Source organism: Equus caballus, chromosome 1, assembly GCF_041296265.1.
Source record: "Equus caballus isolate H_3958 breed thoroughbred chromosome 1, TB-T2T, whole genome shotgun sequence".
Taxonomy (NCBI): domain Eukaryota; kingdom Metazoa; phylum Chordata; class Mammalia; order Perissodactyla; family Equidae; genus Equus; species Equus caballus.
This window is the reverse complement of record NC_091684.1, coordinates 41,777,653-41,795,548: the sequence shown is the minus strand read 5'-3', so window position 1 is coordinate 41,795,548 and position 17,896 is coordinate 41,777,653. Positions and strand designations below refer to the sequence as shown.

Genomic DNA, 17,896 nt, shown 5'->3' with positions numbered 1-17,896 from the left:
GTTTTTATGGGTATATGCTTTTCTCTGGGATGAAGTCCTTATTCCTTTAGTCAGATCCTCAAATGGTTTTATGTTCCCAAAATGTAAAAACTACAGATGCAGTGGGTATTGAATATGCCTTATTACTGGTTGCCTTGGCAGTTCCTCCTTTAAAAAATATTTACGTCTTCCTGCCAAAAGACTGCTTTCTTTTGTTAAAATAAAAACTTGATCCTTTCTTTTATGGTGTCCTGAACTTCACAACTCTGTTTATTGAATGGTCCTGACAAAGCTATATGGGACTATAGATGGAATGGAACGTAGCAATCTTTATGTTCTCAGCAATCTTCTGACAAAATTCTGTGCAGTGGCCTCATATTAGGAATTGAGTAAAGAGAGAAGTGATTTTTTTCACATTCTTTCCCCTTTTGTCCTCCCATACATTATGTTCTCTCTTGTTCTCCTTCCACCACATACACACATACTCTTTTACTTTCTCATTCAGACATATACATGCACTCCTACCCTTTTGCTGTTGCTAGTATTTTGGGCTTAAAGATAGATCAGCTTTGCTTTGAAGAAGCTTGGGAATGAAACCCAGAAAAGTTCTCATGCCAGCCTTGGGACTTGGCTGTGTATTTAAGGAGAAGTGGGGATTTGATTCTTTCAAATAGCTTTGAAAGGGCCTGTACTAAATCACTTCCTAGCAGATGGTTTAGAACACTTCTAAGATTTACTCTCTATTATGAGACAGAGCAAAGAGTAGCATGTCCTGAAATAGAACCAACTCACTTCACAGAAATGACTGATTTACTTTCAGAAACCTGGCACATGCCTTTAATGGCTTCTAATGAAAATTGGACCGTAAATAAATAGTCTTGTGTGTTTGCTTTGATGTCTTTAGAGTTATAAAAGCAAACCAAAACACCCTATTGTATGTGTGCACACACAGGAACTCCACCACTTTTTAGCCTTCACTAATTCAAGGTATCAAAGTCCCCGTTTTTGGTGTTTGGATATAATTTAGAGTAGAAACGTAATATGTTTTTCCATTTGACACTTATGTCACTTACCTTTGTGAAAGAAAATTGAAATGTGAGTAAATCTTATAAAAAGGCAAACAATTATAAGCATGAGCAGCTGTTTAAGAGGGATTATGTTAACTCTTTGAAGGAAAATATGCTCCTTTTGGTCACAGATATTCCCAAGGCAGTAGTTTGTTGTGTTGTTTTAAGTTAATAAACTTAATTTTTTAGAGCAGTTTTAGGTTCACAGCAAAATTGAGCAAAAAGTACGGAGAGTTCCCATAAATTCCCTGGCACTCCCCTACCCCCACAACCTCCCTTACTGTTGACATCCCACACCATGGTGGTACATTTGTTATAATTGATGACCCTACATTGACACATCATTATCACCAATGTCCATAGTGTACATTAGCATTCACTCTTGGTATTGTACATCCTCGGGGTTTGGGCAAATGTATAATGATGTGTATCCACTATTGTAGTATCATTCAGAACAGTTTCACTGCCCTAAAAATCCTCTGTGCTTTGCTTGTTCATCCCTGCTCCCCTCTAACCCTTGGCAACCACTGATCTTTTTACTGTCTCCATTGTTTTGCCTTTTCCAGAATGTCATATAGTTGGAATCATATGATATGTAGCCTTTTCAGATTAGCTTCTTTTACTTTGTAATAGGCGTTTAAATTTCCTCCCTGTCTTTTCATGGCTTGATAGCTCATTTCTTTTTAGCACTGAATAATATTCTGTCATCTGGATATACCATAGTTTATTAACCCATTCACCTACTAGAGGATATCTTGATTGCTTCCAAGTTTTGACAATTATGAATAAAACCATTACAAACATTTGCATTCAGGTTTTTGTGTGGACATAAGTTTTTAATTCATTTGAGTAAATACCAAGGAGCGCAATTGCTCGATCATATGTAAGAGTATGTTTAGTTTTGTAAGAAACTGCCAAACTGACTTCCACAGTGGCTGTATCATTTTGCATTCTCACCAGCAATGAATGAAAATTCTTGTTGTCGGTATTTGGTGTTGTCATTGTAAAGCTGGTCTCATAGAATTAGGAGGAGTCCCTTTGCTTCTATTTTCTCAAAGAGTTTGTAGAAAATTGGTAGAACTTTTTCCTTAAATGTTTGGTAGAATTCACCAGTGAACCCAGCTGGGCCTGGTGGTTTCTATTTTGGAAGGTTATTAAATATTTGACTCAACTTCTTTAATAGATAAAGGCCTATTCATATCATTTATTTCTTCTTGTATGAGTTTTGACAGATTGTGTCTTTCAAGGAGTTAGTCCATTTCATCTAGGTTATCAAATTTGTGGGTGTAGAGTTTTAATGCCCATGGGCTCTGTAGTTACGTCTCTTGTTTCATTTCTGATGTTAGTAATTTGTGCCTTCTCTCTTTTTTTCTTAGTTAGCCTGGCTAGAGGGTTATTGATTTTATCAATCTTTTCGGAGAACCAGCTTTTGATTTTGTTGATTTTCTCTATTGTTTTCCTGTTTTAAATTTCATTGATTTCTGCTCTAATTTTTATCATTTTCTTCTGCTTACTTTGGATTTGATATGCTCTTCTTTTTTTCTGCTTTCCTAAAATGGAAGCTTAGATGATTGATTACAGATCTTTCTCCTTATCTAATATATACATTAAATGTTATAAGTTTTCCTATAAGCTTTGCTTTCTCTGCATCCCACAAATTTTTGATAAATTGTGTTTTCATTTTCATTCAGTTCAAAATATTTTAAAATTTCTCTTGAGATTTCTTTTTTGACCAGTGTATTATTTAGATATGTGTTGTTTATTCTCTACATATTTTGGGATTTTCCAGTTCTTTTTGTTATTGATTTCTAGTCTAATTCCATTATGGCCTAGTTTAGTTCTCTTGAGCAGACATAGTATGATTTCTATTCTTTTAAATTTTTTAAGATGTGTTTATTTCACAGAATGTGGTATTGGTGAGTATTCCATGTGAGCTTGAGAAGAATGTGTAATCTGGTGTTGTTAGATGTAGTTTATAGATGTCACTTATATCCAGTTGATTGATGGCATTGTTGAGTTTAACTGTGTCCTTAAAGATTTTCTGCCTCCTGGATCTTTCCATTTCTGGTAGAGGAGTATTAAAGTCTTCAACTATAATAATAGGTTTATCTGTTTCTCCTTGTAGTTCTGTCAGTTTTTGCCTCATGCATTTTGCACTCTGTTGTTAGGCACATGCACATTAAGGAATGTTATATCTTCTTGGAATATTGACCTTTTTATCAGTATGTCTTTATCCCTGATAACTTTCCTTGCTCTGAACTTGGCTCTGTCTGACGTTTATACAGCTACTCCCACTTTCTTTTGCTTAGTGTTAATTAGCATGTTGTATCTTTCTCCGTTACTTTACTTTTAATCTGTATATGTCTATATTTAAAGTGGATTTCTTGTAGACAACATGTAGTAGGGTCTTGTTTTTTGATCCACTCTGACAGTCTCTCTTTTAATTGGTATATTTTGACCATTGACATTGAGAGTGATTATTCATATAGCTGGGTTAATATGCACCATATTCGTCATTCTGATCTATTTGTTGCCCTTGTTCTTTGTTTCTGTTTTTATCTTTGATACTTTCTACACCTTTTGAGGTTTTAATTGAGCATTTTATATGATTCCATTTCCTCTCCTTTCTTAGCATATCAGTTGTGCTTCTTTTTTTTTCTTTTTTTCTTTTAGTGGTTGCCCCAGAGTTTGCAAGTCCAAGTCCACTTTCAAATAACACTATCCACTTCATGGGTAGTGCAAATACCTTATAATAACAAAATATTCTTAATTCCTCCTTCCTATCCTTTGTATCATTGCTGTCGTTCATTTTACTTATACGTAAGCACACATAAGTGTGTGTATATATATAAAATATATATCTAAGCATACTAATCAAATACATTATTGCTCTTATTATTTTTAATGAACTCTTATCTATTAGATCAATTAAGAATGAAAAAATATAAATGTTTTTATTTTACCTTCACTTGTTTATTTCTGGTGTTCTTCCTTTCTTTATGTAGATCTGAGTTTTTGACCTGTATCATTTTCCTTCTCTCTGAAGAACTTTTGACATTTCTTGCAAGGCACGTCCACTGGCAACAAGCTCTTTCAGTTTTTGTGTGAGAAAGACTTTATTTCTCTGTCACTTCTGAAGAATAATTTTGGAGGGTACAAAATTATAGGTGGGTGGATTTTTTCTCTCAACACATAAATATTTCACTCCACTATCTTCTTGCTTGCATAGCTTCTGAGGAGAAGTCAGATTTCATTCTTATCTTTGTACCTCTATAGGTAAGGTGCTTTTTTCCTCTGGCTTCTTTCAAGAATTTTTTTTTTTGTCTTTCATTTTTTGAAGTTTGAACATGATATTTTTGAAATTTATGCTGCTCAGCATTCTCTGAGCTTCTTGGGTCTCTGGTTTGGGACCTAACATTAATTTGGGGAAATTCTCAGTTGTTATTGCTTTAAATATTGCATCTGTTCCTGTTTTTCTTCTCCTATGGTATTCTCATTGCAGATATGTTAATGTAAATCTTTTGTCATTGTCCCACAGTTCTTGGATATTCTTTTATACTTTTTTCAGTCTTTTTTATCTGTGCTTTTCAGTTTTAGAAGTTTCTATTATACGACCAAGCTCAGAGATTCGTTCCTCAGCCATGGCTAGTTTTACAAAGACATTACTTATTTCTGTACCATGTTTTTGATTTCTAGTATTTCTTTTTGATTTTTTCTTAAAATTTCTCTCTTTACTTACATTATCCATCTATCTTGCATGTTACCTGCTTTTTTTTCCATTAAAGCCCTTAGCATGTTAATCATAGTTTTAAAAAATTTCTGGCCTGATAATTCCAAGAGATTTGCCATATCTGACTCTGGTTCTGATGCTTATTCAGTCTCCTTAAACAGTGTTTTTTTTTGCCTTATAGTATGCCTTGTAATTTTTTTGTTGAAGGTAGATATAATGTCCTGGGTAAAAGGAACTATGGTAAATAGGCCTTTAGTAATGTAGTGGTAAGGTGTGGGGGAGGGGAAGCATTCTATAGTGCTGTGTTAGGTCTCAGCCTTTGATGAGACAGTGCCCCAGGCTGTGAACTTCAGCTTTGCCTCTTAGGTTTTTTCCCCTCCTTACCTGGCACAGGATGGTTAGAGGGGCTAGAGTTGGGTATTTCCCTTCTCCCAGGTAGGTTAGGCTGTGATAAAACCCCAGCAAGTTAGGCTCTGGTAAAATAATTTCTCCTGAGGGTAGTCCTTGTTAAGAAGAACAGGAAAGCTCTGCTGTGTTTCCAAATGGTTTCTGGAGGTAAAACTCACAGTGTGGGTGCCTCCTTGCAACTGGGTCCCCCTGAAGTTTTTAACTCTCAAACTTGTCCACACTGAGCCTCTGTCAATTTGTCGATTACAGTTTAGGTTATCCTTCCCTGATACTGGTTCTCATGGAGGTTTCTGCTTCTATAAATTGTGGTTCTTTGTGTCCACCTTTCTGTCTCTGCAGTTTGGGGGGCAGCAGTTTGCCCTGTGACCTCACTCCTCTGACGCATCTAAGAAGAGTTGTTGAGTTTTCAGTTCCTTCAGCTCTTTGTTGCTAGGGTGGTGACCTCTAAGCTCCTTACAGACTGGAAGCTAGAAGTTCTAGTTGTTCTTCTACACTCAGAGTTGGACATTTGGCAGTTGAATTTCAAACAGTAAAGTAGAAATCAGTTTACATATTGCTTAGTCATTGTTTATAAGAAAAGCATTCTGACATTCTTAGCTGTAAGCGGACACCTGATTTGAACTATATAGTTTGAAATGGCTGAAAAATTATTGACTAAGTTCTTTTGAATTTTATGCCTCAATTATGAGTCAGATCTTTTACTTCTACTTTCTTAGGAAGACTTGAAGGACATTGCTGTATTATATTTATTCTAGTTTTAAGACGTGAACCATTAATGATTACTAAGTTGAATTCCTAATAGTGAAGAAAAACAGTTATGTTTGAGACAAGTGATTGTTTTCTGAGCTATTGTTTAATGAAATACTTTTGAGTTAATGCAAAAAATACTTAACACTTTCTTAGATCTTGTAACTTATTTGAGTGTGCTAAATTCTGCTTCTTACCCTTAAAACCCAACCTAAACATTTAGTGAGCTCTAATCTTTCTTTTGAAATGCAAAAACAAAAAGAAAGGTTTTAAATGTCGTATAAAACGTGGAAGTGGCTTAAAAAGAATTTTTAGGCCACTTTAGGGTTTAATTTTAGGTTCATGTTGATAGCATATTTTATAAAATTTTATGAGACATTCTTTTCTATTTTATAAGCTCTTACCCTGTGAGATAAAATTTCCCTAAGCCAAATTCTTAATAGTCTGCTTTCTTGACGTTTTTTAAAAGACAGAAACCAAAGCAATTAAGTATCTTCTTCTATGCCCAGTAATGATTTGTGCACATACATTTAGGAATGATTTACCCATGGTCCTTAAAGTGATCATTTGTTTCAGGTGATTATATGTTATGTATATATTTGTGTTGTTTTATAATACACTTGACCAGTAGTGATATCACTGTCAGAAAGCAAAAAATCATGCACCATCATAATACAAACTTGAAGCATCTTCTATTCCTGTGTTTTTTAATCAGATGCCTCAGAAATGGGCAATGTGATTTTAGTTCAATCTGGGAAATGAGAGATAAAGATGGGGAGATTGGTTGGGGAGGCTGGCCTGGTGGCGTAGTGGTTAAGTTTGCACGCTCTGCTTTAGCAGCCTGGGGTTCACAGATTCATATCCTGGGCCCGGACCTAGCACCACTCTTCAGGCCATGCTCTGGCAGCATCCCACATAAAATAGAGGTAGATTGGCACAGATGTTAGCTCAGCAACAATCTGCCTTAAGCAAAAAGAAGAAGATTGGCAACAGATGTTAGCTCAGGGCCCATCTTCCTCAGACACACACAAAAAAAATCATAAAAAAAGATGGGGAGATTGCTTGGCAAAGAGAAGATGTTCATGTATGGAGAAGAAAGCGGTAGGAAGTATGAAGTAGATGACATTATGTCTGGATACAACCTCAGAATCCTTTTCAATAAAGTGTTCCAGATAGCTACTACTTACTGATTGGAGTTGAAACCCTTTTGGCCTAGATACTATTCTGTGAAACTAAAAATTGTCATTTGTTGACTTCCCTTTCTTCCATGCTACAATAAAATGTAAGTGCATACACTCTGTATGACTCACAAACTGAATTCAATGTGGAAAGTATAATGCAACTAGTCCCTTAGAGTTACTGGGAAAACATGGTCTCCATAATTACATAGAGACATGGTGTCTCTAATTTTAGGAAGCAGTCATGGAGTATGTCCCTAAAGCAAGATTTCTTGTCTCTCTGTCTTTGTTCATCCTCTATTGCATATTTATTTCAAATTAAAAACCTGGGAAATGTGGTCTTTGCCTTTTATACATTCTTGGAGAATTGATGCCTTGTTTAAGAGACCATCCATTTTCTTACCGTGTAGGATTTAACATGTGCTTTCATGAAAGTGCACGTTGCTAAAGAGTATTTTTACATTGGTCAATTCAAATTAGTATGCCAGGAGCCTTGTTACCACACACTAACCATGTAGTTTTCCTCAGCTAGGATGTTGAAATGCCATGTTTCTTCCCCCAAATAAAAACTAATTTGATTTGAAATGATTTTAAATCAGCAGTGGTTTGAAAGTAAACTTAGGTGACTAAATTAAAACTTAGGTGACTTAAATTATTTGCTCCAGTCCAAATATACAAATGTTTTCCTATGCAAGAAAGTATTAAGATTTTTCCAAGTGTATTTTTTTGTGTGTAGATTGTATTCATGAAACTTGATTTATGTTAGGCCTGAATTTAAGTTCAAGCTATAAAGTTATTTTTGAATAATTTCAGGTGTGCCCTGCTTTAAGAAAACAATTTTGAAAAATCAAACTTATAAATCAGGGTGAGGGTGGTTAATATTTTTTTGAAAGGATTTAGGTTAATCTTTTACTTTAAACTACTTCCATGAATTTAATGGATGGCATTTTAATTGGTGTTTCAAAGATAGCTTAGGCAAGTAAGTTAACCTCAGTTTCTTCATCTGTAAAAAAGAGATCGTAGGATGATACTATCTACGTCATAGGGTAAACCAGCTGCTACACTTTACTAAGGCCACACCAGGCAGCATTTCTATTATATGACTTACTAAGAAGGTATCCATGAGGCAGCTCAAACACCACCTCCTCGGCAAAGCACATCCAGTTCTTTCCTAGCCAAAAGGATTTGCTCTCCTTCTCTAGGTTCCCCTAACTCTTAGGCAAATGCTCATCTACAAGAGCTAGACACATGTTTTATTTGTATTTTTGTTCTTTAATCTTACTGCCTTTCTTCTCCCTCTTTCTCGTCTTTCCTCCCCTTCTTAGAAAAGAAACTAATGTGGTACTTGGCACTTGGCAGGCATGCTAGGATCTTACATCTGAACAAAATAAACAAACGATCTTTGGAAAGTCTCTTCTTTATTACGTTTTGGAAAATTGGGCTCAGCCATTTTGTCTAGGGTCTGTTTTGTATGAGTACAAGCAGTATCAGCTAGCTGCTGCTTCTGAAGTTGCAAGCTACTTAGTTTTGACCCTATGATCTGTAGTTATCCTTGTCTTAAGTTATTATTATTATATTGGTGCATTTAATCAGACCTTTAAAAATATTGTTTTTTGTGTGTTGTGAGCTTCTGTAATAGAGATTGGTCTCTATAAAAAGATAATCCTCAAGGCATTTATTTAAAAATTGCATTTTTCTTTCCTATTGAGAATTGCCTGGGATTCTAAAATAATTTACTTTTAATTTAGATACATCAAATGGCGGAAGACAGTCATTTATTTTTGTTGATATGGCTTCCTTTGTGAATCTAATGTATAAACTTATTTGATTTTCAATAAAACTCCCAAAAGCTTTTTTAAAGCACAATTTTCCTCAACTTTCTTTTCAAAAAAAGCTGATTTTAACATGTGGCTGACAGTAAGGCAGTCAAAAGAGAAAATGGAGTTTATTGCTTTTTATATAAACCTAAGGAACCTTTATGTTTAAAACTTAAATTTGAATCACAAGCTAGATTTAATCTCTTCTGTAGCTTGGTTCTAATCAATAGGAGTTTGAACTCTTATCATTTGTACATAGCCCTGTTGATCTCTTTCCTTCCTCCAGCACACATTTTTTTCATATGTGTGTTTGTTATTTGTCTTGTATCTTTTCTTGTATTTTCTCTTTATTTGATTCACTTTTTGAATCCAAGTATGTAAGGCTGTCCACACTACTGTCTATCCTATGCTGTCTGACACAATAGCCACCAGCCGCATGTGGTTGGTTATTCAGCACTTGAAAATGAGGCTTGTCTGAATTGACGCGTGCTATAAATGTACAGTACACACCGCATTTTGAAGACTTGGTAGAAAAAAAGAATGTAAAATTGTTCATTAATAATGTTTATGTTAATTGCATGTTGCAACTAGAATATTTTGTATTATATCTTGTGCCCAGTTTATTGGAGTTCTTCAGTGGGGAGGAGAAGTTACTGACAGGTAAAGTCTTTCCTTGAGACAATGAGGGTATTGCTGCTATCCTTTCTCACTTCGGGAGCATTGAGTCTTGGGTTGTTCCTGGCTTTGAAGTTACTGGCTAGAGGGCTTAAAATGTAAACCAGTATTTTTGCATTACTTGCTTTTTTTTAACTTGTATCACTTTTAAATTCTGTTATATTTACATTATGGCAGTGGGATTAGCTTTGACTTGCATATACTCAGATGCATAAAGGGGCCAGGCAACTAACAAATGAATGAATCCATCCTATGTTAGACAATATGGAGTGATATATGTCCTGTGCAACAGGTGTATGTTCTCTCTGGATGGTAAGGTAACCCTTATTCCTGTTCAGTTGATTATTGCTTTATGGGAATATATGTTGCCAGATCTTTTAGGTTTTTAAGAGGAGCCAAAAATCTGGATTTTTAAGGATCTGAAACCTCCCAATTTTTAAATACTGACAAATAATGCAAAATTTAAAAATATTTATGCAGATCAAATCAACTTTAGCTTTGGTCTGAATGGTACTGCTTTGTAACTTTGACTTAAGGTACTTTAGATGACATTCTTAAAGTATACCTGTTAAGAAGAGAGGCTTACAATCACCTCTGGATGAATAGTTTTAAAATTTCACACCTTTTAGAGAATATAGTGGATAATTGTGAAATGGTATGTTACAGTTTCTGTGTATTTTTTGAATATGTATTTCTAGTATACTTTTGTTTTCTATAGTGATTTTTTCTGCTCTTTATTCTCTTATTTACTTTTCTGTTGCTCATTTTAATGTGAATTTATTTTCCCTGAAGATTTAGGAGAAAGCTCATGTCAGATTGCTTTTCTAACCTCATAAAACTCCCTTTTCTGGTTTGTGTGTGTGTGTGTGTACTGTTCAGAGATATGGTGGGTTGCTTTCTGAGATTTTCTAGCTCAGGTCCCTTCCCCCTGCTTTTATCTGGACCTACTCTTTCCTTTGTCTCTGCTGTCCCTTTCCTGCTCAGTCTTGACACCACTCCCAGCAGTTTCTTCCTAGTGTGGCATTTGTCGAGGAATGGAGCCTTGGAGAGGCTGTTTGGAGAGTTCACAGGGGCTAGATTTCTCCAGCCCCAGGAGAAGCCTAGTAGAAGTCCTTCATGGCACTCACCAAATATTAGAATGGGCTAAGCCTTTTCCACTTTCAGCTGCTATCTCAAATTGGCCCACAGCACTTTCCAGTGAATACCTGATGGCTGCTTGGGATTCTCCTTTTTCCAAATTTCTCACGTGCTTTGTGGCTTCCTTATGTTTTCTTCCATACTGATACTGATAATATGCAGGTCTTGAGGCTATTGGTGATTCATGAAGAATGCTTTTCCACATAGTTATGTTGTAAATTTTTCACTTGAGTTTTGGATCTGCCGTCTGTTTTCTTCATCTGCTTTTATGTGGGGAATAAGGAAGGTTCAAAAACTCCTGCAAATGCTCCTGTCCTCCCAGAAAATCCAGATGCTCCAACTTTGTAACCTAATGTGTGGGTGGCAGCAAGAAGTCAGATGGTTAATTGTGTTTGAATAGGTTTACAAATTATGTTTAAGAACAATAGGCATATTCCTTCTATAAAAGTTGGGAAAAGGCCAAGCATTCATTTGCTGCTGCTTATATTAAAAAAAAAAGTCTTTACCAGAAAAACAATCATAGAAAACTTGAAAAAAAAAAAAAAAAAGGAGGAGGAGACTTAGCTCTTGGTGTTGAAAGCTGTTGTGTTTCTGGCAGTGTATAAACTCCACTCCCAACCACAGACACAGTGTATCAGCCAGAACAGTTTGCATCTCTCCCCTTTTGTGGTTCTATTCCGAATTTGGTGCCCAAATCAGGTCTTCTAAAACATTGAAGGATTACATGAATTAGCATTCATTGTTCAGACTTGGTTTTAACCAAGAAATTTACTGAATATCGCTTGTCCTTATTCCCTAGATATAGGTAAAATAACATTGGAAGTTCAGTCAGAAGAGCTCCATGGAGTAATCAATATTTACTAGGAGCCAGTTTGCTCAGTTTCATTCATAGAAAAGCAGTACAGTTTTGAAATACATATCTGCTTCAAGTTCCTTAATCTGCAAGTAAAGACTCTACTCTCTTTTTAAACTTAAAGAATAATGTGTATGGACATTGTTTTAGAAGGATTTGCAATTCTACAGTGATCTTGATGTTTGGAACTTAACTTTTAGTATAAAAAGTTCAGTTCTCTGCCACACAGAATTTCAACCATGTTGTTGAGTTATGTATGTAAAGTTAAAAAAAGATTAGAAAGTTGTATTCTACTTCTAAGTGTGGATATTGTGTGCTATGATATGAGTATATATACATATCTTTTCTCCATTTCTCTTTTAAGGTCTCAGCCAGTTTCCTCCCCAGTCATCCTTCAGTTTGGTCATGCAGAGACACTTCTTCCACTGCTTTCTCTCATGGGCTACTTCAAAGACAAGGAGCCCCTAACAGCTTACAATTATAAGGAACAAATGCATCGGAAGTTCCGAAGCGGTCACATTGTACCCTATGCCTCGAACCTAATATTTGTGCTTTACCATTGTAAAAATGCTAAGAATCCTAAAGAAGAATTCCAAGTGCAGATGTTATTGAATGAAAAGGTGTTACCATTGGCTCACTCACAAGAAACTGTTTCTTTGTATGAGGATCTGAAGAACCACTATAAGGACATCCTTCAGAATTGTCATACCAGTAAAGAATGTGAATTACCAAAGGTGAACAACACATCTGATGAGCTGTAATAACTGGAGAACATTTTTAATTCATCTAGAATCTATAGGGAGTGATTATTCCTATGCTTGGAATAGGTGGGCAGTCCCTCGTTATCACATTATTTGGGTATTTCTGTCTTTTCACAGAAAAATGTTCTTTCTTTTTGAGTCTGGACATGGATGTATAAAAAAAGATTCTTCACTGGAGCAGCTCGCTTGAGGGGAAAAAAATCTTTTCAAAGAAATAGCTGGCACTGCAAATGTTTACAGAAATTGTATTCCCCCTATTTATCTAAGAAATCTCACACTGAGATAGAATATGATTTCAAAATGATACTTGAAAATGCTAGAGTAACAAAATAGCATGTGAGTTGGCCGATCCGTACCTGACGGAACTGAGTCTAGGAAGACCAGGTGTGCGGCAGTTCTGTTCTCCTCAGGTAGCACGGTTCTAGTTTTGTCTTTTTTAATCAGAAATGTTGTGATGGACTAGGAGTATCACTTTGGAAGAAAGCTAACATCTCTCTAGTTGAGAATTGGAAACAATGTTAAGAAACAGTCTGATTTAAAAGGACACCTTCACTGAAGGAAGACAAAAAGTCTAATAAAATAAATATTTTTGTTAATAGTATTTATAAAGTATTTGAACACTTTTTCAATAATTCCTTTTAACCTCCTAGTGAGTCTTGCAAGGCCATTCTTTAGTTATTATCATACCTGTTTTATGGAAGACAGAGGACCATTAGCAACAAGTCAGATGGATAGAATTAAAGTTTCTTAAATCCATTGCTGAGCAATTTTTTCCATTGTCTCACTTTGCTTTTATTTTTATATTTTGCTTTTGTGAAATGTATCTTTTGGTTGTTTAATTTCTTTTCTCTTTTTTTTAAAAAAAAAAAAATAAAGTCTTCATCCTGGCTGGCTTAGTTTCACAGATATGAACCCATTTCAAAGAAATAGTTCTGAGTTCTGTCAAATGCCGTGAAAGTATTTGCTATAATAATAAACAGAATTCTTGTGACTTTACCAGGTCTTTTCTGCTTTCTGTGTTAATAGGCAATCATTAATTGACGGTAAAAAGTTTGAATTTCAAGCATCTTTGACTAAATCAGTCAATATAAGGCAATTTTCTTCTAATAGACATTTCCTCAAATAAATTTTCTCTTCGTAAAGAAAAATGGAAATCTGTTTTATTAAAAATCTAAATAAGAAGGATCATAATTTATATAGTGAAATTATAAAAGAAGATGCATAGATCATTGATCTTCAAATGAATGATGTTTATAAAATAGATGATGAGCTGGTAAATACTGCTGATGCATCAATACACTGCTGATTGTTCCTGCCAAGGTCTGGTATTATCTTTTTTTAATTTGTAAATAAGCAGACAAGAAGAGAATAATATAATGAGCATTCATGCCCATCATTCTGTTTTATCAAAATTAACATTGTAACATTGAGTTTGGATCCAAATAAGAACAGTTGGGGACTTTCGTATGCCTCCCTGATGCTATTGCCCTCACTCCCTGCCTGGAGGTAACCACCAGCATAAAATTCAGTATTCTCCATTCCATTGCATGCTTGACTCTGGAAACTTGTAGTAGTGTTGTGGGAATTTTAAAATTTTCTATAAAAAGACTTATACTGTGCATATCATTTTTGAATGAGTGATTTATTTTAACGGCTGCATTTGTTTTTCAAGACTTTTTCTGGTCCTGATCATTTGTCTCAAATTACTACCGTGAATTCATTAATACCTATTGAGTACTTTTTATGTACAAACACTAGACTCAGTCTATGAGCATATAAATTTGAATGAACCTATTTCTTTCAAGAAGTTATCTTAAAAGACCTTGAAACAAATTTACTTGGTGTATGACACATTAAATAATTTTTGATTCATAAGCTTTTAATAGACTATGAAAGTTTTATAGGAATTCTTTAATTTCATTGTTAAATAGAACGATATAGTCATCTTTGTAGTCTTTGGTATGTAAAATATTTCAGGCTGGAAGACAAGTGTGGTCCATTTTTGTTAATGTTACAGAGGTTGTGATATTATTTTGGTGCTATTATTCTTATTTAGGAAATGCCAAAAATTGAAGAATCTCATGATGAAAAACTAAAGGTCTTTATAGGAATAGAATATATAAAAAGTTGAACATCAAAAAATAATCTTTGGCTAACAAGAGTTCATTCATAGTAGGTGACCAGATTACTCAGTTAAGCCAAAATTTAATCACTATTGCTTCTAACATTTTGGTTGATTAATAAATAGCCTATGAACATTAGCCATTTTTCTGTCTAATCTGCAACTTGATGTGTACAGTGCATTGTACTGTTTTTTATAGTCATGTTATCATTTTGAAGTTTCTGCTCTCAAACACTTAATCATTCATTTGATACTGTTTTTGTGTATAATTTTTATCTTAATTTTAACACTGAAAGCAAAACTCAACCTGTAAAGAAAAAGGAGCTTCATTTTTTCTAGGCATAGTCAACTTTTATGATATCTTTACTTGAGTGCTTTCCTTTTGTAAACTGCAGAACTGATGCATGCTTAAGTATTTGAGTTACACACAACCAAACCAGAATAGATAAGTGTAAATTTTTGGAATATTCTCCAAGATGCTATTCCGTGTAGTTCATTAATGATCCTTGGAATTCGGACTGTCTTCTACCAAATGTAAGCTGAAAATAAATATTTGCATTACCATATACTTTGCCTGTATCTAGCTCTTCTCCTGAACTCATTTCACAGATCACTCAGTTCTATCCTAACCATTCTTTTGCTCTCAGGCATTTGCTTCCACTCACCTGCAGCTCAATCCACTCTTGAGCACCTTCACACCCATCTATTGAGCTATTTTTTTAGTGACGTGTGTGTGTAGTAGTATTTTTGAGAAAATTCTACAGCAAGAGGAAAGATGTTGTGTTCTTCCAGTAAAAAGATACGTAGTTTGAGCTTTATACCTGGCAACTTGGGAGGTTAACTTTTAAAACTTTAACTACGTTATCATTACTGAAGTAATACATTTTAAGATAGAAGATTTCTTAATTTTATTATTTCTGCAACTTCAGAAATAATTCAACGTCTTCCATGTACTATTCCTAGATTTTAAACCATTATTTAGACCCAAGCGGTTCATGTTCACACTTTTGTTTGTTGTACTGGAAGAACAAATATTTGTTCTTTTAATGATAGCTCTCCAAACTGAGTAATCCTCCTAGTATAATGAGAAAGTTTCATTAGAATATTTATTTTACATTATTTCTGAAATAGCTAATATGCAAAATTAAGTTGGGATGAAAATCTGTAGATTCTGTCTGCTTTTTTCATTAGAGTCCATCCTACCAACCTTGGTTCTGATTACTTTTTGACAGAACTTTAACAATTTGGGTGCTTTCGGAAAGGTTTTCAACAAATATTGTCATTCTGGAAAAAAAATCCAGTTTTAATGTAAATTATATAAATATATACTGGTGAAGTATATCTTTGGATACCTACAGATGAGAAAATTCCATTTAATTGATAAGAAGTGTTCTTAACTGGAGATAAGAAGAACACTAATTTTGCTCTAGCCATAGTTGCTCTTCCTTTGAGAGACCGTTAGTTTCTTTTCCTTACAGTTTTTTTCTCTTTCCGTGCCTTCCTGAGAGAGTGAGGAGACTAGTCTTGGTGAGATGAGTTAGTGCTTTTCTTCTTCTGTCTGCAGCGCGGCACCCTGAAACTTTTGTCACGCTTTGCATTATGGAGATAGGATAAGAGCCTGGTTTTCTAATTTGACTCTTAGGTAGTTCGTTTTATAGTCTCCTTAATCCACCAAGTGTTATCCATGGAAGGAAAAAACTGAAGAGTCTGAGGAGAGAGATTGAGATCTTGGGGCAGAAGGTTGAAAAAATGAGATGGAAACAATCCTCTGCCTTTTCCTTGCTGAGAGAGAAACAATACATGAAACTCCCAGATGTAGACAGGGAATCAGAAGTAGCTGGGGTTCTACGTCCATTTTAGTCTAGTTACAAGATTTCAGATCTTCCTAGTTAGTGAAATGGGGTAGAGCAGCCAGCAGTATGGCATTTTATCAAACAGGTGTTCCTAATTTTTGCCTCAGTCATCTGCTGGAAGTAGAAGGTTAAGTAATACTTGCTTTTCGAGTCTAGCTGCTACAGCCTAGCTCTTGGAAAAATAGAAGCATGGCTAGAAGACTTTCCTCCAATCCATGGGCCTATATAAGCTTCAAAGAACTGTTTTAGCAGGTCTAAAAACTCTGTGGGTTTTCTTGGTGAGGAAGATTGTTGCCGAGCTGACATCTGTGGCAATCTTCCTCTATTTTTTGTATGTGGGATGCCGCCACAGTGTGGCTTGACAAGTGGTGTATCGGTCCGCACCTGGCAGCCGAACCCGTGAACCCTGGGCTGCTGAAGCAGAATTCGCAAACCTAACCACTCCACAACAGTGCCAGCCCCTAAAAACTCTGGTTACTAAGTATTTTATAAACGTTGTAGATATGGGTACATGTATTTGTTAATGTTGGCCCAAACACAAATGTGTAAAGTCTAGTCTTAAGAGAAAAATCATCTCATGCAAGAGAGCCATAATATAACAAAATGTTTTATAATTCTCGGTTCTCAGCAATGTACCTGATATTAACTAGGTCATCTATAAAATAAATCGTGTGTGAAATAGTAGTTGCCATTGAGTAAGGGAAATATCTACACCTGGCAAGTACTGTAGAAAGTACTTTACCTGTTATTCCACTTAATCTTCTTTATAGACTATGAAGTTGGTAGTATGAAACTCATTTTGCAGATGAAGAAATTGAAGTTGAGAATGCAAATGCATTTTTTTTACCCTTTAAACTGTATTCAAATTTGTTACAGTTTTATCAGTGATAAAAGTGGAATTTGGACCTAGTTCATTTGGTGCACTTTGGTGTACAGATTGATTGAGTAATGCACACTGGTCGTAAACTACTGAAATCTCTTGATTCTGCTCACCACTGCAATACAAATGCTTTTCAAGATGCTGCCACCCTTTGTCCTTCCCTGTAGCCATTGACTAAGTCCTGGGGCCAAAAAGTTGTACACTTAACAGGGAATGGAAGGGGGAGAAAAATGTAATCAGAGCCTCGGATATGACCTTCTCCAAGCCAAATCAGTTCCTTCTATCTTCTCAGGCTCAGCTGACTGCACCTGGTGTAGAAGGCTTTCTGCGTTAACCAGGAGGGTGGGACAGGTTAATGGATTATTGTATTAGAAACCATATCTTAGAATTCTCTTTGTAGTATTTCAAAGCAAAGTATAATTCAGACTTTGTTGGAGGTTCTAGATTGTTTGAATTCCCAGAATAATGGGAACTATAGTTACATTGTGTACTTAGTGTCCCTTCCATTGTTTCATTCAGTGAAGCAGCTACTATGTCAGCCCTCATAGCCTCACTCCCGTAACTCACCTGTCAAGTCCATAAAGCAGGCTCGCTGAGCACACAGGGGCAATGGCACCTGGCAGATGCTTTACCAGATATCCATGATGCAAAATTCTAAGGGGGATGAAAATAACAAGAATTTGATGCAA

The 17,896-nt window shown here is 35.4% G+C and overlaps 1 protein-coding gene across 2 annotated transcripts in view; it reads left to right on the top strand.

Annotated features, from left to right (window-relative positions):
• The window catches only part of MINPP1 (multiple inositol-polyphosphate phosphatase 1), a 49,652-nt gene extending 36,304 nt beyond the window's left edge, over positions 1-13,348 (top strand). For both annotated transcript variants that reach the window (XM_001503220.6, XM_003363467.5), the window contains one exon: positions 11,956-13,348. In XM_001503220.6, the coding sequence (XP_001503270.2) occupies positions 11,956-12,352 (397 nt within the window). In that variant the 3' untranslated portion in view covers positions 12,353-13,348. The remainder of the gene's footprint in view (positions 1-11,955) is intronic.
• The last annotated feature ends 4,548 nt before the right edge of the window (positions 13,349-17,896 follow it).